Here is a 27,725-nt window from a genome sequence, read left to right on the forward strand (position 1 = left end):
GACAGCCTGGCCACCTCCGCCGGGACTGCCCCGAGATGGAGGTGGGTCAGGTAATCCGCGTCGTCGGCAGTCCGACCCCTCCCCCGCGTCCAGGACAGGCGTTTCACATCCCAGTAAGGGTACAACGCGAGACGCACCAGGCGCTGTTGGATTCTGGTTGCGAACAGACCATGATCCACCAGCGCCTGGTTCGACCCGGGGCATTGTTAGAGGCATCGCGGGTTGGGATACTGTGTATACATGGGGATTGTCACCAGTATCCGGTGGTCCCCATCGAAATTCGTTATGGGGGGAAAAAGTATAGTGTCAAGGCGGCGGTTAGTCCGAGCCTCATGCACCCCCTAATTTTGGGTTTAGATTGGGCTGGGTTTCCGCAGGTATTAGGGGAAACCACGGGGGTGCGTGCACGACCGACAGGGAAATGTGAGGCGTGCGCAGTGCTCTGCGCTGATGCGAGGGCGTCCGACGCTGCCGAGGAGCCGGAGGAGGCGGTGGGTCCGGCACCCGCAGATCCGCCGCCTGCGTTCCCTCCAGTAGCCGACTTCCCCCTCGAGCAGTCTCGCGACGCCACTCTACGCTCCGCCTATGACCAGGTGATCAGTATTGATGGTGTGCTGGTACGGCCAGACGCTGTGCGCGCCCACCCGTATTTTGTATTGATTAGGGACAGACTGTATAGAGTGAGTCGTGACACTCGCAGGGACGAGGAAACGACCCAGTTGTTGGTACCTAGGAGCCGCCGGAAAGCTATATTTCAGGCGGCGCATTATAACCCGATGGCAGGCCACCTAGGATACGACAAAACACTCAACCGGATAATGGCTCGATTTTATTGGCCAGGGATTCGGGCAGAGGTGCATCTGTGGTGCGCATCCTGCCGCGAGTGCCAATTAGTCAATCCCCCGGCCGTGCCCAGGGCACCGTTGTGCCCCCTCCCCCTGGTAGAGGCACCATTCGACCGGATTGGGATGGATATAATCGGGCCATTTGAACGTTGCTCACAGGGCTATCGGTTCGTGTTAGTCCTCATAGACTACGCGACTCGATACCCCGAGGCAATACCGCTTCGTACTATCTCTGCAAAGAGCGTAGCACAGGCGTTATTCCAGGTCATCTCCCGGGTGGGGATCCCGAAAGAGATCCTCACCGACCAAGGCACTAACTTTATGTCACGAACACTTAGGGAACTCTACGGGTTGTTAGACATTAAGGCGGTCCGAACGAGCGTGTACCACCCAGCTACCGACGGGCTGTGTGAGCGGTTCAATCGGACGCTTAAGTCAATGATCCGTAAGTTCATTCACGAAGATAGTCGTAATTGGCATAAGTGGTTAGACCCTCTGTTGTTCGCAGTGCGGGAAGTACCCCAGGCTTCCACGGGGTTTTCCCCCTTTGAGCTCCTATACGGCCGCAAGCCACGGGGCGTCCTAGACCTGATTAAGGAAAGCTGGGAGGAAGGGTCTAGTGACAGTAAGAACGAAATACAATACGTCCTGGACCTACGAGCAAAGCTCCACGCACTGGGGGTTATGTCACGGGAGCATTTGCTCGAGGCCCAGGAGCGCCAAAAACGGCTGTACGACAGAGGGACTAGACTACGCAATTTCGCACCGGGAGACAAAGTCCTCGTATTACTGCCCACGTCTAGCTCTAAATTACTCGCCAAGTGGCAAGGGCCATTCGTGGTCACACGGCGAATTGGGGATGTAGACTACGAGGTAGTGCGGTCGGATAGAGGGGATTGCACGCAAATATACCACATTAACCTCTTAAAAAAATGGAACGACGTGGTCCCTGTTTCCCTGGTGACGCTACTTCCCGAGAAGGATGAGTTCGGGCCGGAGGTCCCAAAAACGAATACTAGCGCCCCGGCCTGCGTAGGCGACCATCTCTCGGCGAACCAGCGGGCGGACGTTGATCGATTGCAACAGAGGTTCGCAGATGTGTTCTCCCCTATACCCGGTCGTACTCGCCTCATAGAGCATCAGATAGTTACGCCACCGGGGGTTACGGTACGTACGCGGCCATACAGGCTGCCGGCTCACAAACGAGACGTGGTGAGCCGGGAATGAGACTCTATGCTAAAACTGGGCGTGGTCGAGGAGTCGCACAGCGACTGGTGCAGCCCCATCGTGCTGGTGACAAAGCGCGATGGGTCTGTACGGTTCTGTGTGGACTATAGACGGGTGAACGCGGTGTCTAAATTCGATGCCTACCCTATGCCCCGGGTCGACGAGCTCCTGGACCGGCTTGGCACGGCTAAATATTACACGACATTGGATTGCACGAAGGGGTACTGGCAGATACCATTATCGTCGGTAGCCCGGGAAAAAACGGCATTCTCTACCCCGCGGGGGTTATTCCAGTTCACCGCGCTTCCGTTCGGGTTGTTTGGGGCCCCGGCCACGTTTCAGCGGCTGATGGACCGTATTCTGTCGGAGCGGGTCCCGAAAGGGAGGAATAGCGGGGCGAGAGCGAGGCTCTGCCAGGAGCGGAATAGCGGGGCGAGAGCGAGGGCTCTGCCAGGAGCGGATGGAGCGGGTCCCGAAAGGGAGAAGCAACTCAGGGGGGGGAAAAGACTCGCTCAGCACGTCAGTGACGGTGCTGAGCTGTGCGCCACTGAAATAAAACTATTATTCTGTACCATTCCTCTGTGTCAACCTCCCTCTGTGCCTAGAGACTGCTACAAAAGGCTATGTACACTATCCACTATACTATACTATACAAATAAAACACTGTGCTGTACTCTATGCTATACCTATTCTAACATTTCCTATCTCTGAACCTTGTGTACCCGAGGGTTGTCATATTGCACATAGTGTTATTGCACATTCATTTAAAGTGTCGCAGTTTGCAGGTTTGAAATGTTCACAGTTGTGTTTCACTTATGTTTACAATCTAGTAGCTGCCATCAAATTGTCTAGATTGTCCAGGGCCTAGAACCTAGGTCTTTGCTGTGTTCAGGGCCTGAATGGCCCTGGGGTAGAAGCTGAGCTTCAGTCTGTTTGTCCTTGCGAACATGGTCCTGAACCGCCTGTTCGAGGGCAGCCGAGCAAAGTGTTCGTACCCAGGGTGGGATGGGTCTCTGGAGATCTTGGAGGCCTTCCTGAGGCAGCGTGTGTTGTACAGCTCTTCCAGAGAGGGGAGGGGGGCGCCGGTGATCTTCTGGGCCGATCTCACGACTCTCTGTAGCGCATTCCTCTCTGCGGCTGTGCAGCTGGAGAACCAGATGCAGATGCAGTAGGTGAGGATGCTCTCCACTGCGCAGCGGTAGAAGGTCACCAGCATCTCCTGTCCGATGTGGTCTTTCCTGAGGACTCTCAGGAAGTAGAGCCGCTGTTGTGCCTTCTTGATGATGGCTGCTGTGTTGATCTTCCAGGACAGGTCATCCTGTATGTGCACCCCCAGGAATCGGAGGGTTGAGACTCTCCATAAGCGCAGAGAGAAAGTAGCAGACAAAAAGGCACCAAAGGCAAAAAGCAAAAAGCAGAAAGCCCCCAACGATGGGTGGCACTCATTAACTGTAATTGGTCATGAGGTAACTATTCTTGGGAACCATATTATACAAATCTGTGATTACACAAGTTATGGGCCCTCCTGTCCATAGTCAGAATTATTCACTGCGCCACAGATCTTGGCCCATCCCTTCCAGGAAGGAAATGGGCCTTCCTTGAGCTCTAGATTCACCAAACTGTAGAGAGACTTATGTAACCCTGGTGAGATGAGGGGTTGACTTAATTTATGTCTGTGGGGACGCCCACTGACTCATTTTATGTCTCAATCCCTGAACCAATGGATGCAGGCTCCTCCCTGCACCCACCCTTTTTTTCCCTTTGAAAAGGAGCCCAAACTCCACTCAATTAGCAGCACCTGTGCTCATCTCAAAGACACTTTGTGTGAGTTTTCACCACTGACACAGAACATTTCATCCTGGATCTTGACTCCTGAAAACCAACTGGAAACTGAACTTGGAACAACATTCAGATACTAGTTTCCCCCAGCTGCTATGCTGCTCAGTGGATGACCTGTTTGTTGCTGTTGTGTGTGTGAGGAAACCTGCTGCTTTCTGCATTGGTCAGGCTTATTGGAACCCTTTCATTGAATCACTTCTTGGAACCCTTTCATTGAATCACTTCATTGAACCCCTTTCATTGAACACTTTTAATTGCCTAATTGACTGACTCTAATTGGATGGCGAGCCACACCTGGATTATGAATCTCTGAAGGATTTGGAAGCTCATTCCCAAGAGCCCACTTAGCAGGCCTTAAAGCCTGCACCTGGAACATTCCTTGACTTTGACTTTGGTTAGAACCTAAGGTTAAAGGTGCACTTGACCCTGAACCACCACTACTAGTAGTAGGAACCAACTAACCCAGTTGAACTATTCTCTTTCTTTTGTTTCTATGTTTATGTTGTGTTATGTGTCATGTTTGTATGTTGCAATATATTTTCCTAATATACCGGTAAACTTACTTTTGGTCTCCGTCTCCTCATTACCCTTCACACAGCTCCCACACGAACCTAGCACTAGCCCATTATTGATTGTAGCCTTGATTTTACTTTGTGTTCCTACTAAGGTACTCATTACTTAGTTATTACTTGGTTATAAGTGTTACACTTACATTTCTCAGTATAAAATGATATAAAACAGTACCAACCAAGTAACAAAGTAAAAGGCAGACAATGGCATAGGTGTTCAATCGGGCTGTCCCAGTGAGCCTTTCAGCTAAACGTTGAAGATTAATTCACCTATACACCTTGCGCCTGCAACAGTTTACAATTGTTTTTAGTTTTTTCCCCTTTACTCTGTATTTGATCTATGTCTTTATATTTTACTATTCCTTTTTTGTTTTCTGTTGTTTACCGTGTAAACTGATTCTTTGATTTATCAATGTTTATTGTTAACTTGCTGAATGTTCTGTATGTCTCGACGACATTGGAAATGACGGTGACCTCAATTGTCCTTTCGAGAAGAAATAAGGAGAAAAAGGTTTGAATGAATGAATGAATGAAATTTCAGCGCTGATGTTTATTTTAATTTTTTTGTTATTTTTTCTGAGTGGGGCAGTCCCACTCATATTTTTCATTTTTATTGACAGTTATAGTGAAGAAGTAGACAGGAAGGATGGGTGAGAGAGAGAGAGGAGGGATGACATGCAGGATATGTCCCCGGCCGGATTCGAACCAGGGACCCTGCGGTACATGGTCAACGCTTATTCCACTACGCCACCTAAGCGCCCCCTTCAGAGCTGACTTTGACTTTCCGTTGTCCTGCCAGGTGTGGGCGGAGGCCGGCCTCTACCCGTCCGAGCCTGTCTTCGTAGCCTCGCCTGATGCTACTGAGGAGGACGATGGTGTCATCTTGTCTGTGGTCATCACCCCGAATAAGGTCAGTTTCACTTTTTAACGCATAATGTAGCTTTATTCGTTCACCACCACTCGGTCACTACCTATCTTCCGCCGTAGACCGAAGACCCATCTCTTCAGGCTACATCTTGACTGTCCCCCCTCAATACCTCTTCATACTCACTACCCCCCCCCCCCCTGTAGTTTCCCTACTGTAACTAATAATAATAAAATAAAAAAGGTAAACTAAATAATACTTCCTTCATCTAGCATTGTGACTGCCAATGGCCCCTTGTCCTAGCAAAGATTTGTTTTTCCGATGGTTCTCGAGCCTCGAACGGCCCATAGGGCAGGAGACTATCTCCTGTTTCCGTAGCGTGAGGCGGCTTGATGTACAAGACAAGTACACCCCCTGGACATGACGCTGGTATGTCGCAGGGTCTTTGACTGAATGTCAACCAGTTTATTCTTCATTCTCCTCTCCAGGACAAAAGCACATTCCTCTTAGTTTTGGATGCCAAGACATTCGAGGAGTTGGGCAGAGCTGAGGTGCCTGTCAACATTCCCTATGGTTTCCACGGAGCTTTCAACTCCACTGCGTAATGTGCTGACTGACAATTACCGTGTACGAGATTATTTGAAACGCATGGAGGCAGAGGAGTGGCACAAATGACCTTCAAATAGTTCCGTATTGCTTCCTGGTTCAACTTCCTTATTTACCCGATACTGACTTTTTAGTGGACTAACCGTTTGCCTGGCAACAACAACATGCTCCATTGGTATAACGTAAAGGAACTCTTTGGCGTTGTGAAATGGACCCCTTCATTGGAGCCACTCTTCCTTCTAGAACAGTCTGTATGGGAGACAGCTGACAGAGATGGAGAAGAGTGCGCCGTGTCAGAGCAACTGGAAAGATGTATGTTCTGTTTTCTTCTTCCTGGTTGTTGCCTACAGTGTAATTATGTTCTAGGGTTACTGAAATAACTGTCGACGCACCTTATCGGCATGTAAGTGTAGAGAGTTGTAGAACATAAAATGTTGCCATGACAACATGGTACCAGTAGTAAACTGACTTGACTACTGTGACTGATACTGCCGTTATATTGTTGTTTATAATGCTAATTGAATCTTTAATGATAATGTATAAATGTTGTTCTTACCAATCCTCTGTATATAAATAACTTTAAATAAAATTCCCCCCAAAATCTAAAGACTCTCATTCTTGAAAAGCTGGTTTGTTGAACTCAATTGTTTCAATGTTATTGGGATATGTGAAATATACAGTACAGTACAATTAATTCTGCAGGGTTCTGAAACAGCCATGAACATTCTAATGTTCTAATGATTCTAATGTTGGATAAACTAACTTGTGTGAGGTTAGGGTTGGTTAGTCCATACCTAAAGAAAGAAGTAGTTGCTACACAATTAGTTAACTTTTAATTTCAAAGGAAAGAGGACAATACAATGAATGTGAAAAAATAAAGAGAGAAAAAAAAAAGAACCCTCACCAGTTAACTGTTTATAGTGCACAGATCTATAATCTGTTATTTTCATCACCATGTCAGCTACAGTATATAGTCTAGTGGTAACTGCATTGTTCACAGAGAGAAAGTGACTGTCACTATTCCTGACTACTATGTTAATATATATTTAATAAAAATAATAATATATATATATATAAAATATAAATATAAATAAATAAAATAATTAATTTCCTTTCCATTTAGAACGTATTTCAGTAAGGCCCTATCGTGGTGTAGCTGGCCTATCCCTGTAGGATGTCAGAGATGCGTGCCAAGTTCCTTCTCAGGTGTTCTTTCTTCCCTTTCAGCTGGTCCTCCAAGCTCCGCAACGCTATCAATATGTCCTCCAGCTCTCTGACCTGCGAAGTGTCCAACGCAGCTCTTTCACTGCAGGAAACAAACATGATATGACAAACATGACCGTATGTGACACATTCTAATGCTTTGGTCCTCGTGTCGGGATCCGATGTAATGATCAGACTTTTCCGCGTTGTAGAAAATCACTGACACATCGCTAGTCAACTAACACTGCTTGTTTTGTGAGCCTGCTAACAATGTAAAGTAGTGTTATAGTTAACTAGGTAGCAGTGGGGATTACTCACCCAATCCATTGCTTCGCAGCATTTTGGCTTGACTAGCGAGTTTGTGTTGTGATTCTCAACAACGCTGAAACATAGTTTCCGTGTTTCAAAAGAAAAGTCTGAACATTTTGATTGGTTGCCGACATGCGGACCAAATGACCAGACTGTGTCACATATCATAAACATGACCGTATTGATGTAGGCCAGCCAAATAGGTAGGGTACAAGCACATGATCTGTCACAGCCTTTACTGTACCTACCTAAGGAGTTCTGAGTATTGTGAAAATAGCATGTTGACCTCTTTAAGTGCACCTATTGTTTGAAGACAAATTAAATAAATAGAAATGTCAATTTTGGGGAATCCACATAGCTCAGTATCAAACACACGTTTTTAAAAGCTACTGAAACAATGTTATTGTTAGATTAATGCCTACAAACAATGATGAGAGAGAGACATATGTACCTGCAAGTGCAGCCTCAAATACACCAACAGACCCTGAGCCTGCTGACCAACTACCAGGGTTTCTTTTCTGCTTTGGTGGAGAACCGTCACAACGGACAGCTGTTTCCTGAGTCTAGTCCATTGGAGAATAGAAAGACAGACATCTCAACAATGAAGTGTGATGAATGAACGTCAACTAATTTATGGAATAACCTCCAGGACACACTACAGATTAATGATCTCGTCTCCCTGGGAGAGTTCAAAGCTCTGATTAAGAAATAGGCTATGTAACAGAAGAGTGCAATTCCTAAACTGGATTTTGTTGGCTCTATTCTCACCAATTGTTCCTAATCTGTTTTGCTCCAAGCTCTATTTTTTCTATGTTGTAACCTTGTACTGGTGTGCTATCTTTATGCATTTATGCTCTAGACAAGGCAAGGGGTCACAGCCATTGAAGGCGACCTTGGAGCAATTAGGGGTTCAGTGCCTTGCTCAGGGACACTTCGACTTCGGGCCAGCCGGGGATTCGAACCACTGCAAGCTGCTGACTTTGAGATCATTAGACGCCGGCTCTACCGGCTGAGCCACAGCCGCCATATTAAACGCCAGGGTTGATACTGAGTGATGGCAGTGCTCTCAGCAATTACCATTCTCAACATTTATTTGTGTACATATCGGTTTCACTATTTAAAATTCTACCTTTGCACTCTATCAAATTTCAGGACCCTCGTTTCAAGACTTTTCCTAGATATGTGCGTTCTACCACACAGTATCCTTACAAAATCACATCAGGATAAGCTAAGTATAAAGCTATTTTGCAGTTTTTCTGTGTAGGAGGCAGGCTAATTTACAAGCCGCGCCAACTATCTTTGTGTGTAAGTAGCAGCTTTCCATTCTAAAGACTATGGTCATTTGACCCCCAGAGGCGGCGCTAAAAGTAGGTAAAATAGGCACAGCTGTTAACGACATTGGCAATATTGCTGCGACCAAAGACATGTTTAAAATGGGGGGTACACTGCACTGGATTGATGGTCTATGGGCAAGCTATAACCTAAAATGTAGACATTAGCTTAGACCTAAACGTTTCCAAAGTTGACTGAACCTTAAAATTCTTTAAAGTTGCAATTAACTCGCCAGGTGAAGACAACACTTTACCTCTAGTAGTACAGCCATCTCCTGCATCTCCATGTTAACCCCTTGGGTTGTGTTTTGTTGGGTAACTTTGTTGTCCATCATCATCTGGTACTTGACCTGGATTGGTTGCTTCTGCTGCTGCCTGCAATGAATGAATGAATGACAAACTAAAATGAGCAATTTCTACATCAGCTGCTAACAAGCTTGGCCCAAACCCTAAAAATATTTAAATCAAAGCAAAAAAAAAAAATCTTCATGTTTTGCAGCAGTTATGATTAAACACAAACACTTCTATCAATGTCTTTAATCCATTAACGATTGTCTTATTGAATGTGTTATGTATTTTCTTCTTATATTTGCTTTTATTCATTGTCATTTTTAATTTTCTTACTATGCTCCTCTTGCTGTATTTTTTAAATAATGAATGTAAAGCACTTTGTATGTAAAAGCACTGAATTAAGCACTGAATTGCCCCTGTTGTATGAAATGTGCTATACAAATACACTTGCCATGCCTAACAAATGTAAACCTCTGTAAACCGTATGAATCTTAGCTGGCTAACTAACTAACTAACTAACTACCTACCTACCTAACTAACTTACTAACTAACTACCTAACTAGTTAGCAGCTAGCTTGCTAACTAACCGTTATCTGTCGTTAGGTGAGTAGGGTTGCTATGCTACCATTGGTTGCCGCGGTAACGTTGGTTGGTCGTTAGCATTTATCACATAATATGATAAGAATACATAATAACACACATATTATTCACTGTTTATCAACCAAATATATACATGGCCACTTACATAAACGAGTGTGGCCTCGCCTAGCTACTCGTTGCTGATGTTATTTCAGAAATGCAGGTTTGTATTGGGACAGAAAAGAAAAACGAAAACGTCACGTTCTTGTGGCTGCGTTCGTAAACTCGCTCGGAAATTTGATCAGAACTCATGGAATGCCTCTTGTCCAATCAAATGACTTGGTTGCTTTATTACCTTGAACCCAGTGTGCGCTCCGGCACTCTCAGAGCAATTTTACGAACGCAACCTCAGTGAGTTGTTTTTTTCTTTGCTTGTTACTTGTTACCGGTTACCTGCCTAATGAGCGTATTCTTATTCTTATTCTTATTATTCCGCCATCTACTGTCTGTGGACAACCATTTCTGGTCGTCATCTGTCATGGATATGTGTGTGTTTTTTATAGTCACCTTGATTCACAGGACACCAAAACTCTGCTGCACGCCTCCTCTCAAACACCCGCTCCCGTGACCACATCACTCCTGTCCTCCACTCTCTCCACTGGCTCCCCATCAAAGAACGCATCCAATTCAAAATCCTCATCCTCACATACAAAGCCCTCCATAGCCTGGCCCCCCCTTACCTGACTGACCTCCTTCTCCCCCACCGCCCTACCCATACCCTCCCATCCTCATCCATTGTTCCCCTCACTGTCCCACCCTCCAAACTCAAAGGCTTCGGTCACCGTGCCTTTTCACGAGCTGCACCCCGCCTCTGGAACTCTCTTATCTCCCTCAACCACTCAGAGACTCACCCTCACTCCTCACTTTCAAATCCCACCTCAAAACCTACCTGTTCTCCCATGCCTACAGCCTCCCCTACCCCTAGCCATCTCCCCCATCCCGCCCCCCCCCCCGGACACGCATACAACCTCCCCTACCCCTACCCATCTCCCCTAACCCTGCCACCCCCCTGATATGCATACAGCCTCCGGGAGCATGCCTATGTTCCCCGGGTCCTATGTTCCCCGGGTCCTATGTTCCCCTGTTCCGCACTTCCGAAAAAGGGTTCTATGTTCCCCGCTTCCGAAAAAGGGTTCTATGTTCCCCGCTTCCGAAAAAGGGTCCTATGTTCCCCGCCTGCCGTTGTGTCAAGCGACCTCATGTGTCGTTATGTGGTACTGCATGAGAGTTTTTTTTTTTTTTTTTTTTTTTTTTTTTTGGGTGGGGGGTCTTAAGATGACTTGGAAATAATGAAGAACACAATGAATGTCATAGTATTGTCTCAGCATTTTATATAACTCCCTAGATAGATCATTTTCGAGATGGAATTGAAAATCTTATATTCCTAAAAGAACACCAGTGATATATATATATATACACATTATTAAATATTTTTTCTATATTTTTGTCAAACGAAATCAAATAAATACAGTAGAGATATCAATCCAAAATATAGGCTTTTATTGCAACCAACAACAACAACAAAAAAACTATGTTTGTGCAAACATGGTGTTTGTTTCCAAGACCAAGCATCAAAATGCCAACCTATGGGACAATACTGTACATCCCATTGGCAGGACGTCACGTAACTCTCTAGGTTACAGTGTCACATATCCCATAATATAATCCCTAAGTAACTAGCCAGTTTTCGTAGCACAGTGAGTGACGTCTTCGAAATCGAAAACACAGGCTATAGTGAGACGCGCGTCAAAAAAGGCTCACAGGCGGAAACTACATCCCGAACGATAGTTCCTCCCTAGGAAATATTAGTTCCCACTTCACACGAGATAGATAGATTAGATAGTTTGACTGTGTGATAGATAGATAATTTGATATTTTGAAAGTGTGATCGATCGATAGATAGTTTGATTGTGTGATAGATAACTTGATATTTTGAAAGTGTGATAGATAAATCGATATATCAATAAAGAAAAGAGTGTAAAAAGAAACAACTTGCATTGCTTTCATGCTAGCGTAATGGTTAAGGCTGCGGACTGGAGTTCCAAAGGTTGCGAGTTCGAGACTTGAGTAAGTCATTCATTTTTTTTTTTTTTTACATTTAACCGAAGATTTCATGCAAAGGTTTCAAACACCATTGTAATCGTGTCAGTTCTTGTAAATTAGCCTGCACCATAATTTTATAGCCTACAATACTTTTTTAGATGAGATTTTAGATTAGATTCAGACAACGAAATGCAGTAAAAAGTGCGCCTGAAGAGGGATTCGAACCACTGATATAAAATGACGATTAAATCCTATGGCAGCAGTCAATACCACTAGGCCATTGTGGCGATATGACGGTTTGTAGCCTGCTGCGGATATCACCACAGTAGTAATATTCATTTATTAAAATATGAACATATAACAATAACTGGGGCTAGTATGACCTACGCATTTAATCGGTCAGCAATTTCTTGCCAAACCATTTCCCTCGCCTTGTTAATTGCGGCAGTATTGCACTATTTTACATCTTATTTTTCCGTCTTCATAAAAATCAATAATTCGGAATGCTGCGCAAATGTAGTACCCCTGCAGAGTGGAGTATCTTCATTTCGACAGATCGACACTTCAGGGCTTTTTATGTCTGCGTGCACGCGCCCATATCGAAGATTTGTAAGCCTGTCTTCTGTGAACACTGATGACACAAGGCTGATCCTCGTTCGAGGAATCACCTGAGGCTTGATTTCCAATCTCGAGTTCCCTGAGCGCCGCTATACTGATCCACCTTTAGTGGAATGACCCGCTGATTAGTCACTTTTACAACGAGGTATGACTTGTAAGGATCATGCATTTGTGGAATGAGCAACACAGCTAAACGTGTGGGTAGCGGCCCAACATTTGCAATTGTATGCATGGATTAAAGAAATATATATTTTGGTCAAACGGAATCAAATAAATACAGTAGAGATATCAATCCAAAATATAGGCTTTTATTGCAACCAACAACAACAAAAAAAAAACAATGTTTGTGCAAACATGGTGTTTGTTTCCAAGACCAAGCATCAAAATGCCAACCTGAGACAATACTGTACATCCCATTAGCAGGACGTCACGTAACAGCGCAGTGTGTCTCTAGGTTACAGTGTCACATATCCCATAATATAATCCCTAAGTAACTAGCCAGTATCCGTAGCACATAGAGTGTGACACATCCTCTTGCACACATCAAATCCTCGGGGGATCCTGGCATACAGAGATGTAGTCTCTTTCACTCTAGTGTTTTAGTAGTCAGGCACTAATAAGGAGAGGCCTACTGTTTCACTGCTGAAACCTGGTAATCCTGACACATGAGCTCTAGTGCAATTATCAGTCCTAACTCTGGCATCACATATATTGTAATAATAACTATATGGCTTACTAAGTAAACAGGTCCATATAAACTGGAAAGGTACAGACATCTTTCAATAACAAAACTATGGTACAGCAATAACTTGGCAAAAACAAATGAAAGAGCTAAATAACATGTAAACAATGGCATACATGATGGCGTAAACAATGGCGTACAGCTTATTCTAACTAATAATAACAATAATAATAATAATAACAATAACACAATTAGGCCAATAACAATAATAATAACAACAACATAGGCCAAAGTGCTATCAAAATAAATGTGGAAATCTAGCCCATACGGACGCTACGGCTGACAGCCCTCCAGTACGAAGCCAGATCTCTGAGGCCCTGCATGTACTGTCCTTTCAGCCTCAGTAGACGGGCCTCCAACTCCCTCCACTTCCGTCTCCTTGTTGGGGGAGCGTGGCCTCTGTCTGCCATCCCCAGCTTACCCTCTGCAAGCGTTTGCTGATCCTTCAGGTGCCGAAGGAATTTCCAAAGTGAAGGATGGCGCACTTGGACAGCATCGTTCAGAGTACGATGATAAGCTAGAACAAAAATACAGAATTATAACTTATTAGCCTATTAATGGCCTATTAATGTGCAAACTGGTTCTACATCTGCAGGCTGATCTACTAACGGTGTGCAGTGAGGATTGTTGATCTTTCCAATGTAGAAGATAGCGGGCCTTATTTGAAGTATAGCCGAAAACAAGTATATCTCAACTTCCCCTGTGTGTGAACTTCAATTAGTATTCGTTATTTGGGATCTTAGTAAATCAGGCCCTAAATGTTATTAGTTTGGCATGAACATTTTGACATTGAACATTTTCCCCTCTGTGTCTCCTCCTTTCACAATTTTAAATCCTTTCTTAATCCTTTCTCAATCACGGTGCCCGCCCATGATTGGACTGATGTTACGTCCATCATCATTAGCGCGCTTTAATCCTTTCTCAATCACGGTGCCCGCCCATGATTGGACTGATGTTATGTCCATCATCATTAGCGCGCCTTAATCCTTTCTCAATCACGGTGCCCGCCCATGATTGGACTGATGTTGGAGCAGATTAATGTCTGAATAGAGCAGATTAATGTATGAATAGAGCAGATTAATGTCTGAATAGAGCAGATTAATGTCTGAATAGAGCAGATTAATGTATGAATAGAGCAGATTAATGTGTGAATAGAGCAGATTAATGTCTGAATAGAGCAGATTAATGTCTGAATAGAGCAGATTAATGTATGAATAGAGCAGATTAATGTCTGAATAGAGCAGATTAATGTCTGAATAGAGCAGATTCATGTATGAATAGAGCAGATTAATGTCTGAATAGAGCAGATTAATGTATGAATAGAGCAGATTAATGTCTGAATAGAGCAGATTAATGTCTGAATAGAGCAGATTCATGTATGAATAGAGCAGATTAATGTGTGAATAGAGCAGATTCATGTGTGAATAGAGCAGATTAATGTCTGAATAGAGCAGTTTAATGTATGAATAGAGCAGATTAATGTATGAATAGAGCAGATTAATGTATGAATAGAGCAGATTAATGTCTGAATAGAGCAGATTAATGTCTGAATAGAGCAGATTAATGTCTGAATAGAGCAGATTAATGTATGAATAGAGCAGATTAATGTCTGAATAGAGCAGATTAATGTATGAATAGAGCAGATTAATGTCTGAATAGAGCAGATTAATGTATGAATAGAGCAGATTAATGTATGAATAGAGCAGATTAATGTCTGAATAGAGCAGATTAATGTATGAATAGAGCAGATTAATGTCTGAATAGAGCAGATTAATGTATGAATAGAGCAGATTAATGTATGAATAGAGCAGATTAATGTTTGTCCATCAACGTCGAATTCTGACGTCTGCCGTGTGAGACCAGGCTGATTAGAGTTAGTAGATTTGTGACAGCCCCCCAGTGTGTCTGAATTGGAGTCCTAGTATACTGTACTTCCAAATGGTTTAGCATGGGGGGTCAGGTTCAGTACTAGATTTGGGCCGAGGTCCAATAGTGTCCTACCTACAAAAGGTTTTGTACATATAATCATTTTGTTCATATAATAATGTTGTACACATAGTAATCCACAGTATGATTATGTATTTGTGTATGTTGTTTAAAAATAAAAAAAAATAAAAAAAATAACAGTATAATTATGTATTTGTGTATGTTGTTTAAAAAAAAAAAAAAAAAAAAAAAAAAAAAACTCATGCAGTACTACATAACGACACCTGGGGTCGCTTGACACAACGGCAGGCGGGGAATATACGGAAGCGGGGAACATAGAACCCTTTTTCGGAAGCGGGGAACATAGAACCCTTTTTCGGAAGTTTTCGGAAGAGGGGAACATAGAACCCTTTTTTTTTTTTTTGCTAAGAAAACGGGGAACATAGGACCCGGGGAACATAGGACCCGGGGAACATAGGGATGACCCCCAGCCTCCCCTACCCCTAACCATCTCCCCTGTCCCCACCCCCCCCTCCCCGTTCGCTGACTCTGTTCCATGTTACTTGTTGTTTTCCGTATCCCCTATATTGTCAGCGTCTTTGAGCCTCGGAAAAGCGCTATATACATTTAATGAATTATTATTATTATTACTAAACATGAAATGGCAGAATTATTAAATGATTCATTTATTTGTCATGGACGATGTACAACATGTCATTGCACTAGATCTGTAGCCCCCTGTGCAGGAAACAATCAACATCAATACATCAATACAATAATACATTATAAACACAATAACATATTATGAATAATAATAACAACAACAACAACAATAACAACAACAACAATAATAATAACAATAACAATAACAACAACAATCATAATTGTAATCATAATCATAGTCGTAATCATAGTCGTAATCATAATAATGTACAAATATACAACTATAGACAATATAATAAGAGTTCAAGTAAAATGTCCCTGATAGTTGGAATCTGCCTTGGAGCAAGCAAAGGTACTGCACTCTCCCGTGGTTGCTTAAGACGGGGTGGGGCAAGGTTTATGTTTATGTCAATTTTATTTGTAAAGAGACAATGCATATTAATGAACATTACAAAAATAAATACGCCAGATTTAGCCAGAAGGCAAATTATGATCCATAGTCCCTCGCCAAGTTATAAAAAGGCTTCCCCAAAAGATAAAATAACATAAACATAAACATAAAGATAAAATAACATCACACAGTAAAAGCGTACTAAGGTACGAAGGTACAAAGGTACACAGGTAATACTGTACATGAAATTAATAAGTCATCAAATACAAGACAGGTCATTTAAAAAGATAAATGATAAGCCCATACAATAACAACACAGTACAAGCAAGCAGTAGCGACAACACAGTAACACACAGAGACACAGTACAGACATATAGACAACACAGTAACACACAGAAACACAGTACAGACATATAGACAACACAGTAACGCAGTAACACAGCACATACATATAGACAACACAGTAACACACAGAAACACAGTACAGACATATAGACAACACAGTAACACAGCACAGACATATAGACAACACAGTAACACAGTAACACACAGAGACACAGTACAGACATATAGACAACACAGTAACACACAGAGACACAGTACAGACATATAGACAACACAGTAACACACAGAGACACAGTACAGACATATAGACAACACAGTAACACACAGAGACACAGTACAGACATATAGACAACACAGTAACACAGTAACACACAGAGACACAGTACAGACATATAGACAACACAGTAACACACAGAGACACAGTACGGACATATAGACAACACAGAAACACACAGAGACACAGTACAGACATATAGACAACACAGTAACACACAGAGACACAGGACAGACATATAGACAACACAGTAACACACAGAAACACAGTACAGACATATAGACAACACAGTAACACACAGAAACACAGTACAGACATATAGACAACACAGTAACACACAGAAACACAGTACAGACATATAGACAACACAGAAACACAGTACAGACATATAGACAACACAGTAACACACAGAAACACAGTGCAGACATATAGACAACACAGTAAAACACAGAAACACAGTGCAGACATATAGACAACACAGTAACACACAGAAACACAGTACAGACATATAGACAACACAGTAAAACACAGAAACACAGTACAGACATATAGACAACACGGTAACACACAGAAACACAGTACAGACATATAGACAACACGGTAACACACAGAAACACAGTACAGACATATAGACAACACAGTAACACAGTAACACACAGAAACACAGTGCAGACATATAGACAACACAGTAACACAGTAACACACAGAAACACAGTACAGACATATAGACAACACAGTAACACACAGAAACACAGTACAGACATATAGACAACACAGTAACACACAGAAACACAGTGCAGACATATAGACAACACAGAAACACAGTACAGACGATATAGACAACACGGTAACACACAGAGACACAGTACAGACATATTGACAACACAGTACAGACATATAGCGTTCAGCATAGACAACAACGGACAAGCTGACATGACACAGAAACATAGAACATAGCTGCAACAGCCCAGTAGATTATATTCCGTAATGATAGTGCACTCGTGATAGTTTTTTTTTACTTTTTTAGAGCTTGTGAAGTAGTTTCATTGTTGCGATGCCAGCGTGTGACTCAGTATAGGAGAGATGGAACAACAACATCATTGAATGCATATTGGAAGGGGATTTTTTTATCAATGATAAGTCTATGAAACAGGTCTGTCTAGTCACCGTTATTATGTGGCAGATAGCACAGTTTCAGAGCTGTATGCCTGCTGAGGCCCCTTATTCGTTGATACTAGCGACACCTCTGAAACTGGTATATCTGCCACTTGAATGGTGGACAGGAAGGCTAACGTGAACCACTCCTAAATTCATGTCACCACACTTTTGGGGTCTCTTGCATAAATATGTATGTCTCTCCAACATGTGGTAGGAGTGAAATGCTTTTCAGTACACGCCGTCAGTAGGTCTGTCCCTGGTCAGTAGGTCTGTAGGTCTGGTCAGTAGGTCTGTGCCTGGTCAGTAGGTCTGGTCAGTAGGTCTGTCCCTGGTCAGTAGGTCTGGTCAGTAGGTCTGGTCAGTAGGTCTGGTCAGTAGGTCTGGTCAGTAGGTCTGTCCCTGGTCAGTAGGTCTGGTCAGTAGGTCTGGTCAGTAGGTCTGTCCCTGGTCAGTAGGTCTGGTCAGTAGGTCTGTGTATGTATCTGGTCAGTAGGTCTGTGCATGTCCCTGGGAGGTATTCCATCAATGTTGCTAAAGGAAAATCCAGTCTCGCGGGATTTATCAAAATAAACCTGGATTTTAAAAATAAGTATTGTGAGAATTTATCAGAATAAGCCTGGATTTTCCTTTAGCGACGTTGATGGAATACACCCCAGGTCAGTAGGTCTGTCTGTGCACGTCCCTGCCCTGGTCATTGCAAACAGTTTCTGTTGGTCCAACATCATGTCTGCCGTTTTGTTATTCTGTCATCATGGGTCGTGACACAATCCTCCTGACAAGATTTGCAAGATTTAACCTGCAGGCTCCCCCAGGGATCTCCCATAGCAACGGCAACACCTCTGCCGCTGGAAAAACACAGAACAATACAGGAAGATCTGAACGGGATATGATTCGCTGAGTTAAACGGTTATTGCAAATGGCTGACCTTCTCTCTCTCCGTCTTTTTAAGGACACAGGAAAAAACCTCACGTCGGGGACGTTGTCCTCAAAGTCCTCTTTCATACGTTTTAGGGGGCCTCCCTTGACCAACTTAACGTAGCTTCATCTGACACGGTGGATAATGATGTTCGTCTGATCATAGAATCTTTTACAGATTGCTATTGACTAATTTGACTGTGATAACCATATACAACATATTGTGTTGTATAACCATCCAACATGTGTGATATGACATCACATAATGAGCTGACCCCTCCTCACTCTCAACGAAAACAGAACAAGAAAGAGCATCTGTGCTATAGGGACTAATAGCTAAAATAAACATGTAAATTATGGTACATAGGTTTTTAAAAACATATGGCTTGGCCACCCACGTGTCCGTGTCTTTTCATTGATCTTATACAGCTCTGAAATAATGTCTTATAATAATACAAATGTAAATACAAGTGGATAATGGTGATATCAAACAAACAATTGTACAATCATTTATTCTAGTTATTGCACCATAGACTTTTATTTTATTTGTATTTGTTGGCAAATCCATGGTGGTCCACCAGCTTAACTGAAAGAGTAGGGGTTAAACCAATTATGTATACAAACATGATAATGCAGTATGATAATAGCAATGAGACATTTGAACAAAATGCCAGTTTTTCCGTAGCTGGGTTCTGTTTATTACAGTCAATGCAATGTGGAGAGGATTGGTTTCTCCTACCTACAGTAATGATGATGATATTTCTGGGAGTTGCAGTGCAAAATATGGTACATATTTTTCGGTATTTCTGGTATGAGATGTGCCATGGCTATTGTCTAGTCGTGAGTTTAGAATTCTAAGGTTCTATCTCCGTTTAGGGCAGTTCAGAGATATTGAGCGTCAAAGTTTTTTACATTCCATTATGTTTTGTGAAATGGAACCTTTGTATTTTATTAATTACTAACTCAAAAATGTAAACATTTTAAAAATAACACCACACAGGCATTAATAAACACCTAATGGATCAGATTATGTAAAAAACCAATTTGGACAGAAATAGAGATAGAATGGAAAAAGATAAACTTCACGAAAAACGCGTTCGGCCCACCACCTACAGTCACTTCTATCACTTTTACCACCCAGAAAGGGGCGTGGCCTGACGGGAGGGCAAAGTACCCGGATGCGTTGCTCTGATAAATAACACGTTTACGCAATTTGTGGAGAGGTGGTGACCGGAGAGCGGGTTTGGTGGTGGTGACCGGATTGAAAATGGGCTACCTTCCTTTTTTCTCTGCGGAGACATGGACTCTCCTGGCGATACTCATGTCCTTACTAGTGGTGTAAGAGGTTTTAAACAGCAATATCATTGGACTATTGTATGTGCGTGCGTGTATCTTATCAGCGCAATAGGCTGTGGGGATTCTTATTAGAATGTTGAGTTGTGGATAGATTCTAACGTATAAGATGTGTAGGCTATGGCAAAACCTCCACCAGAGGATAAAAGTAGAGGCACTACCGTCCTGCTTCCATCTATCCACTCCTTTCAGATCAACATAAGTGTCTACGGTCAAGGAGCAGGGGGATGTTTCTGGACAGGACCATATACCTTTCCAGGAGTGTGAGTCTTATCCTGCTGCTTCATTTCACATTATATATTTATTTTCTCTGGGAGCAGGTATGGATACAAGCCATATGGAGTATTTGAGAAACTGGGCATCCCTGGTCCCAAGCCCAGTCTGTTTTGGGGGACTGTCTTGAAGCATGACCCTGTGAGTAACAAGTCAGGTCACACAATATGACCTTTTCTGTATACAATGTAAACTCGTAAAGTTGTGCATTTTTATAGTGTCCACTGCTGTCCATTTGTTTTATGTACAGACACATCTTTGTTCGCAGGTGTTCTTTTTGGCTGACTTAAAGTGTGCCAGGGAGTTTGGGAAGATGTGGGGGTGAGTTTGCAAAAAAGTGTGTGTGTGTGTGTGTGTGTGTGTGTGTGTGTGTGTGGTCGGTCTAACATTGAGTTCTGGTCTCCCTCAGGCTGTATGAGCTTAGGACGCCCATGTTAGCTATCATGGACCCTGGCATGATCAAAACCGTCCTGGTCAAGGAGTGCTACTCCCACTTCACCAACCGCAGGGTATTTAAATGACCCCTACTACTTAACCATTATTGGGCCCAGAGTTTCCCCTTAATCCGTGACTGAGTCAGGAAAAACGTTGGGCCCTATGAAGCCGTTAGAAAAATCAGAAAAAGGATGATGATTATGATGATGATTTTACAACACAAATGTTGATTTGCCAATCAATCTTCAATCAACTGTCCCTGTGTCGACAAGACACATGCATAGGGACAGGGTCAGCCATAAGCGTTGGCGCCCCTGAAGCAGTTAGGGGGGTAAGTGCCTTGCTCAAGGACACAACGGCAGTGGTAGGCACTGATGATGATGACGACGGGCGATGTCAGAGTTGACCCTCATCAGATGTTGCTTTCTGTAGGACCTGGGTCTGACCGGCGACCTGTACGACGCCGTTTCACTGGCCAAGGACGAGGAGTGGAGACGCATCCGCACCGTGCTCTCTCCCACGTTCACCAGCGGACGCATCAAAGAGGTACACACTCCTCTATACCGATTTTATTCCTTCTGTTTGTTCCTGTCTACCACTTTTATTTCATTCTGTTCATTCCTTTTGACATCTCACTAACACGAGCCGCATGGACCACTGGAAAAAGGAACATTGAAATGTGTTTACAGATAGACTTGTTCATAGAGTGAGTGACCACATAACCTTTCACATGTGAAGTCAAACACATGAAAGTGTCCATATTTTGAACAAAACATGATATGAATCATGATATTATCCAACATACAGTACATGTTAGGAATCTTTTCCGTAACAGATGTTTGAGATCATGAAGGATCATTCCAGTAAGTTAGCAGACAGCCTGAGGACCAAGGCAGACAATGGAGAGGTTATCGAGCCCAAGGAGTGAGTAGTTCTCTCTGACCGCAGCATTTCCTTGTTTAGTTAACAACCTGTATCATGTACATGTGACCAATGCACTTTGACTTGATCGAAGGTGTGGTAGATGGCTATAAAGCCCACAGTTAATCTCAGACAGTGACCACATGATACACCAGTTCAGCTACAGTAACTATTAGTCACAAGTTGTATTCAGGGATGAGGTTCCTGTCTCCATACATGTCTTCTAAATTAAAATGAATTGATGCTTGGATTTATATAGTGTGTTTCCTCCTTACAAAGGTGCTCAAAGCACTTTGTTTCCTGGTCATGTTGGGAATATGGTTGTGGTCAAGGTTGTGTGGTTGGGTTCCAGGTTCTTTGGATCGTACAGTATGGATGTGGTCGTCAGTACTTCGTTCAGCGTCGACATCCACTCCCTCCAAAACCCCAACGACCCGTTTGTCCTCTATACCAAGAAGCTTTTCGACATTAACGTGTTTCAATTCCTCTTCCAAGGTAAATATCTTGCTAACCATCTTTGCTTTTACACCTAAATGCACACGTAACGTGTTGTTGAACCCGGATTGAACGCTTCCATAACAGTTTTATCCACATTGGTAACGGTATCATGGTAAAAAATAATAATAATCGAAAGGCATTAGAGAGGAATCATGGTGAAAACAAGAATGCTCAAGAATAGACTGAGATCTGGGGGGCTTAGGTGGCGTAGTGGGTTAAGCGTTGACCATGTAACCGCAGGGTCCCCGGTTCGATTCCGACCGGGGACATATCCTGCATGTCATCCCTCCTCTCTCTCACCCATCCTTCCTGTCTAAATCTCTACTGTATCTGTCAATAAAATGAAAAATATGAGTGGGACTGCCCCACTCAGAAAAAAAAACAAAACAAAAAAAAGAATAGACTGAGATCTTATCTGCCCCCACCCAGCCACCTTCCCTGCCCTGACCCCGCTGTTGAAGAGACTGGGCTTCAGCTTCTTCCCCAAGGAGTCAGTAGACTTCCTCCACGCTGCCCTGGAGAAGATCAGGTCTGGCCGCCAGGCCGGCACTCAGAAGGTGTGGTGACTAAATGTACTGAAATGAAAACATGAAACATCTATATACCATAAGGGCCAGCTTCCTGGACTGATTAAGCCTAAACTAGCCTAATCCTGCCACATACCAGCGTCATGTCCAGGGGGTGGACTTGTACATGAAGCTGCCTCACGCTACGGAAACAGGCTCCTGCCCCCTAAGGGCGATTAGGCTCGAGAACCATCGGTTCTCAAGGCTACTTACTTGCTTCTTAAGGCCCTCACATAGTCGAGCAGACAGTACGTGGACAGTACGCGGACGTTTGAGGTTTCATAGTTCACACGGCAGTGAAATGGGACCTAAATCCCATTTTTTGGCCGACACACGACTCAGGTCTGATTTATGCATGACCGTGGGAACAGCGCAAGTCACATGAAATCTGACTTTTTAAAAATCCGACCTGGGTCGCGTTCAGAGGTGGTATTACATCGGATACATGTCTGATATTTAGCAACGCGCCCGCCGTCTGAACTGTCAAGTCGCTTTTAATGCGACTTTTACGTCTCTCTAGCAGGGTTGCCAGATGGGATTGACAATTTACAGCCTAACCAGTACCCTATACTTTCTTTTATTTCTTTTTTTGTTTCTTTTTATTTTACTACTCAATCTTTTCGGTTTGTAAAGCGTCTTTGAGTGTCTAGAAAAGCGCTATCTAATGTATTATTATTATTATTATTATTATTATTGTAAACAGTGCGCTGTCCTTCTGCACATGCGGGTCTGTTCAGGGCCGTGGAATGTTCACACGGGAGTCAATGTAGGCCTAGGTCAAATATAGGTCACATTTTAAAAGTAATGTGAACTGCCAAACAAAAAAATCGGATCTGTGTAAAAAAATCGGAATTGAGCCTCAAGACCTGCAGTGTGAACGAAGCCTAAATGTACTGAAATGAAAGTCAAACATCTATAAACCATAAGGGCCGGCTTCCTGGACTGATGAAATCTAACCCAGCCTAATCCTGCCACATACCAGCGTTGTACATCAAGCCGCCTCACGCTACGGAAACAGGAGATAGGCTCCTGCCCCCTAAGGGCCATTAGGCTCAAGAACCATTGGTTCTCAAGGCTACTTACTTACTTCTTAGCCTAATCCTAAATAGCTTCCTCAATGGACATTTCCAGGACTTGGCTTAATCTGTGTCCAGGAAACCTCCTTACATGTTCCACAAGTGTCTCTGTGTCGTATGATAAGACTCGTTCTCGTGTGATTTGATCTGATCCAGAGTCGGGTGGATTTCCTGCAGCTGATGATGGACTCCCAGAAAGGCAGCGGCTCGAAAGGAGAGGAGCAGAGTAAAGGTGCCTGCCTTAAACACACACACACACACACACACACACCCCTCTCCCAGCTCACACACACACACACACACACACACACACACACACATACCTGCTTTAAATGCATAACTAGCCATCCGTACTAGCTAATGCGGTACGTCTGGAATGGTTTTGAGAAATTTGAGAAAAGGACAATAAGGCACAACGAGGTTCGGAAGACGGAGAACGCTTGGTGGATTTCCTGGTGTGTACTTCCTGGTGTGTACTTCCTGGTGTGTACTTCTTGGTGTGTACTTCTTGGTGTGTACTTCTTGGTGTGTACTTCCTGGTGTGTACTTCCCTCCCCATCTGCCTATAGAAGACACAACACAATGAAGTCCCAGGCGGAATGCTGGGAACATATTCAGTGCATACGAGGACACGCGGCTGGACTGTTAGGGCTTTCACACCGGCAAAGAACCGTTCCAGTTCGCGTTCGCGTTCGCGTTCGGGAACCTCGGAGCTGTCTGGCGAACCAGCCCGCGTTCATACCAGTGTAACCTGAACCATCCACGTCATCAACGCTGGGTGAACAAAAAATTCACAACTAGATGGCAGCTACTTCACTGGAAAAGAGGATACTATCTTCCACTACAGTATCTGAAATAAACATTATTTTCTATGACACAAACCAAAAGACACTTTCTACACACGTTCTCTTACTAACCAGCTGCTCCATTGCTGGAGGGGTTGGGGCATGTGAGGAAGATAGAGAATGATGAAACTTTTGATGAATTGTTTTGATCACTGTAGGAGCCATGAATATGTATTCTTGGGTATTTAGTATTTAGTACAAAAAGCTAATGGGTTTATTATGATTTGTGAGTTATTTGATTTGTTTGTTTATTGTTTTGATCACGTTTATTGTTTGATAACCCTTCCGGAAGTCACATGATTATGGGCGGGCCTACCTGAGGTTACTTTAAGCACCTGTTTACCTGTATGGCGGGAGTGGAGAGAGAGGGGAGACAGGGTCGCTGTATTTTGTTGATCGCATTTCATTCACGATTTGTTTGATATTCTTTGTTTTTGGTCGCTTATGGATTTATGTACGTCACCGAGCTTGATTGTTTTATATTCAATAAATGCCTTAAACGTACATTTTTATCTCAAGCGAATTGTTTTTAGCTCGTCACACAACTTCACCCAAACCCTGCTCGCGTCTCTCAGCAACTTGGATTTTTGGCTAAATCTAGTCGCTACAATCACTAATGATTAGAATTAGATTACATTTTGTCTCCTTCCTTCTTTGCAGCCTAGAATATGACACACCCACTGACGACGTGACTGCTCTACGTTTTGGTTCCCGCTTGAGAACCACTATTTTCTGGTTCCGGCTGCGAACCAACTTTTCAGTCTCTGAACCATTGAGTTTTGGTCTGAACGCGCCGGCCGGTTCCAGACTTGGTTCGCGAACGCAAACCGGAACAGTTCTTTGCCTGTGTGAAAGCCCAATGTGAGACTAGGGAAACGTAGTCTGAACTATCGTAAAACGTCAACCAATTCCTTTCCTTGAGGCGTTTAGTGGCGTAGCACACTAATGCGCACACCGCATTATCGCAAGATCCCTGATTCGATTCTGGCCATCGACATATCCACATACACATCCCTCCTCTCTCTCACCAATCCTTCCTGTCAATCTCTACAGTTTTTTTAATATATATTTTTAAACCAAACAATTCTGTACCTTTTTCCTTCCTCTTATTTTTCTCGCTACTACCCATCGCCTGTTTTTCTCTAGGATTGAGTGATCATGAGATCATGTCCCAGGCAACCATTTTCGTCTTCGCTGGCTATGAGACCACCGCTTCCACTCTGACCTTCCTGGCCTACAATCTGGCAACCAACCCTCACACCATGTCCAAGCTGCAGGAGGAGATAGACACAGTGTTCCCCAACCAGGTAACCCCTCTGCAGTTTCCTATTCATATTCGTCTGTTACAGGAAGTATGATGGGGATACCTGAAATGCAGATTTGTGTGTAACCTCGGACAGTACTTGCAACCCAATTGCAGACTCCTGGCCAGTACTATTCATTTTTATAAACAGGAAGTAGATAGATAATACACTATTTCACAGGGTGCTAATGTGAGTGTAACATCCCTGTGCAGGCTCCTATCAAGTACGAGGCTCTGATGCAGATGGACTATCTGGACAGCGTGGTCAACGAGTCTCTCAGGCTGTACCCTCCTGCGGCGCGACTAGAAAGGGTCACCAAGAGAACCATAGAGATCCAAGGCATCACGATCCCCAAGGATACAGTCGTCATAGTTCCCCTTTATGCCCTGCACCGTGACCCCGACCTGTGGCCTGAACCCGAGGCGTTCAAACCAGAGAGGTGAACCGCATCATAACCACATGAACCGCACCCTAACAACAATATCAATCGCATCCGCAACCATAAGGGCAGTGTTCCACAACAACCATAAAACACACTTTAATGCTAAACACACAAACAGGGTCTTCTACACGACAGGTTATCATGATCAAAACATGTTTTTCTTTTATTTCCCCTCTCCTCCTCTCTGTGTGCAGGTTCAGTAAGGAGAACAAGGACAGCATCGACCCGTACACCTACATGCCGTTCGGGGCGGGCCCGCGGGTCTGTATCGCGACGCGATTCGCTCTGGTGATGGTCAAGTTAGCTTTGGTGGAGGTCCTACAGAAGTACAGCTTCGCCACTTGTAAGAGAACAGAGGTGAGACCCTCAGCTGGACAGGGGCCTTTGACAGCTTCTTATGAGGGGGGCCCTGAGTTTTTCCAGACCTTGTGACAGGCCCAGGCAGGGTTCGACAGTAACGCCGTTTTACTTGCCCGGAGCAAGTAAAACATTCACCGGGTTTGTTTGCGCGAGCACAACGACGCTGCTAGATGATCGTGGAGTGAAGATATAATCAAAGCGTACGCGCCTGTTGATCACCCGTACGCTTTGATAATATCTTCACTCACGATCATTTGCTCGCGCAAACAAACCCGGTGTGTTTTACTTGCTCCGGGCAAGTAATACGGCGTTACTGTCGAACCCTGGGCCCAGGAAAAGTTGAAGTCCCCTGTACTACGGGCCCTTGTCATATAGCCTATGACAAAACAAATGAACGTGCTATAAACACGTTTTTCCTGGTTAAAACCTTTTGGATACAGCACCATATTCAGGGTCTGTAACAAAAACACAGTGTGGAAAGACTTCACATCTATAGAGTCAAAAGCCAATACTGATTTTACAAGTTTGCCTGTCGCTGTAAATAAAGGTAAGACACCCCCCCCATTTCTTGTTAAATGGTCTACCCCTGAACTGTTTGGAATACATGACAGATTGAACCTTTTAAAATGTTTTTTTTCTTCTTTTGGAATTGAAATCACGCTGTATTCAAACATGTCTCTTTTCACAGCTCCCATTGGAGTTAAGCCCAAAAGGACTAATGAGCCCCGTACGACCAATCAAACTACAGCTGCTGTCACGTTCGAAGCCCGTCTAAGCTCCAGTGATGAGGACCTGTTGCTCTCATGTCACATGGTGTCTGTCTCTCTAATAGGGTCTTACAGCGGTGCAGTAG

The 27,725-nt window shown here is 43.7% G+C and overlaps 1 protein-coding gene across 1 annotated transcript; it reads left to right on the top strand.

Annotated features, from left to right (window-relative positions):
- Positions 1 to 2,078: 2,078 nt before the first annotated feature.
- Positions 2,079 to 27,725, top strand: LOC308150119 (cytochrome P450 3A30-like; the record flags this gene model as incomplete). The annotated part of the gene is made up of 13 exons (XM_080522984.1): positions 2,079 to 2,318; positions 5,280 to 5,390; positions 20,694 to 20,746; positions 20,835 to 20,934; positions 21,293 to 21,406; positions 21,696 to 21,784; positions 22,134 to 22,276; positions 22,709 to 22,836; positions 24,078 to 24,153; positions 25,913 to 26,073; positions 26,283 to 26,509; positions 26,707 to 26,869; positions 27,705 to 27,725. The coding sequence occupies 13 exons, from the start codon at positions 2,079 to 2,081 to the stop codon at positions 27,723 to 27,725; spliced, it is 1,626 nt and encodes a 541-aa protein (XP_080379110.1).

Source organism: Nansenia antarctica, assembly GCF_963989245.1.
Source record: "Nansenia antarctica genome assembly, chromosome: 2".
Lineage (NCBI taxonomy): Eukaryota > Metazoa > Chordata > Actinopteri > Argentiniformes > Microstomatidae > Nansenia > Nansenia antarctica.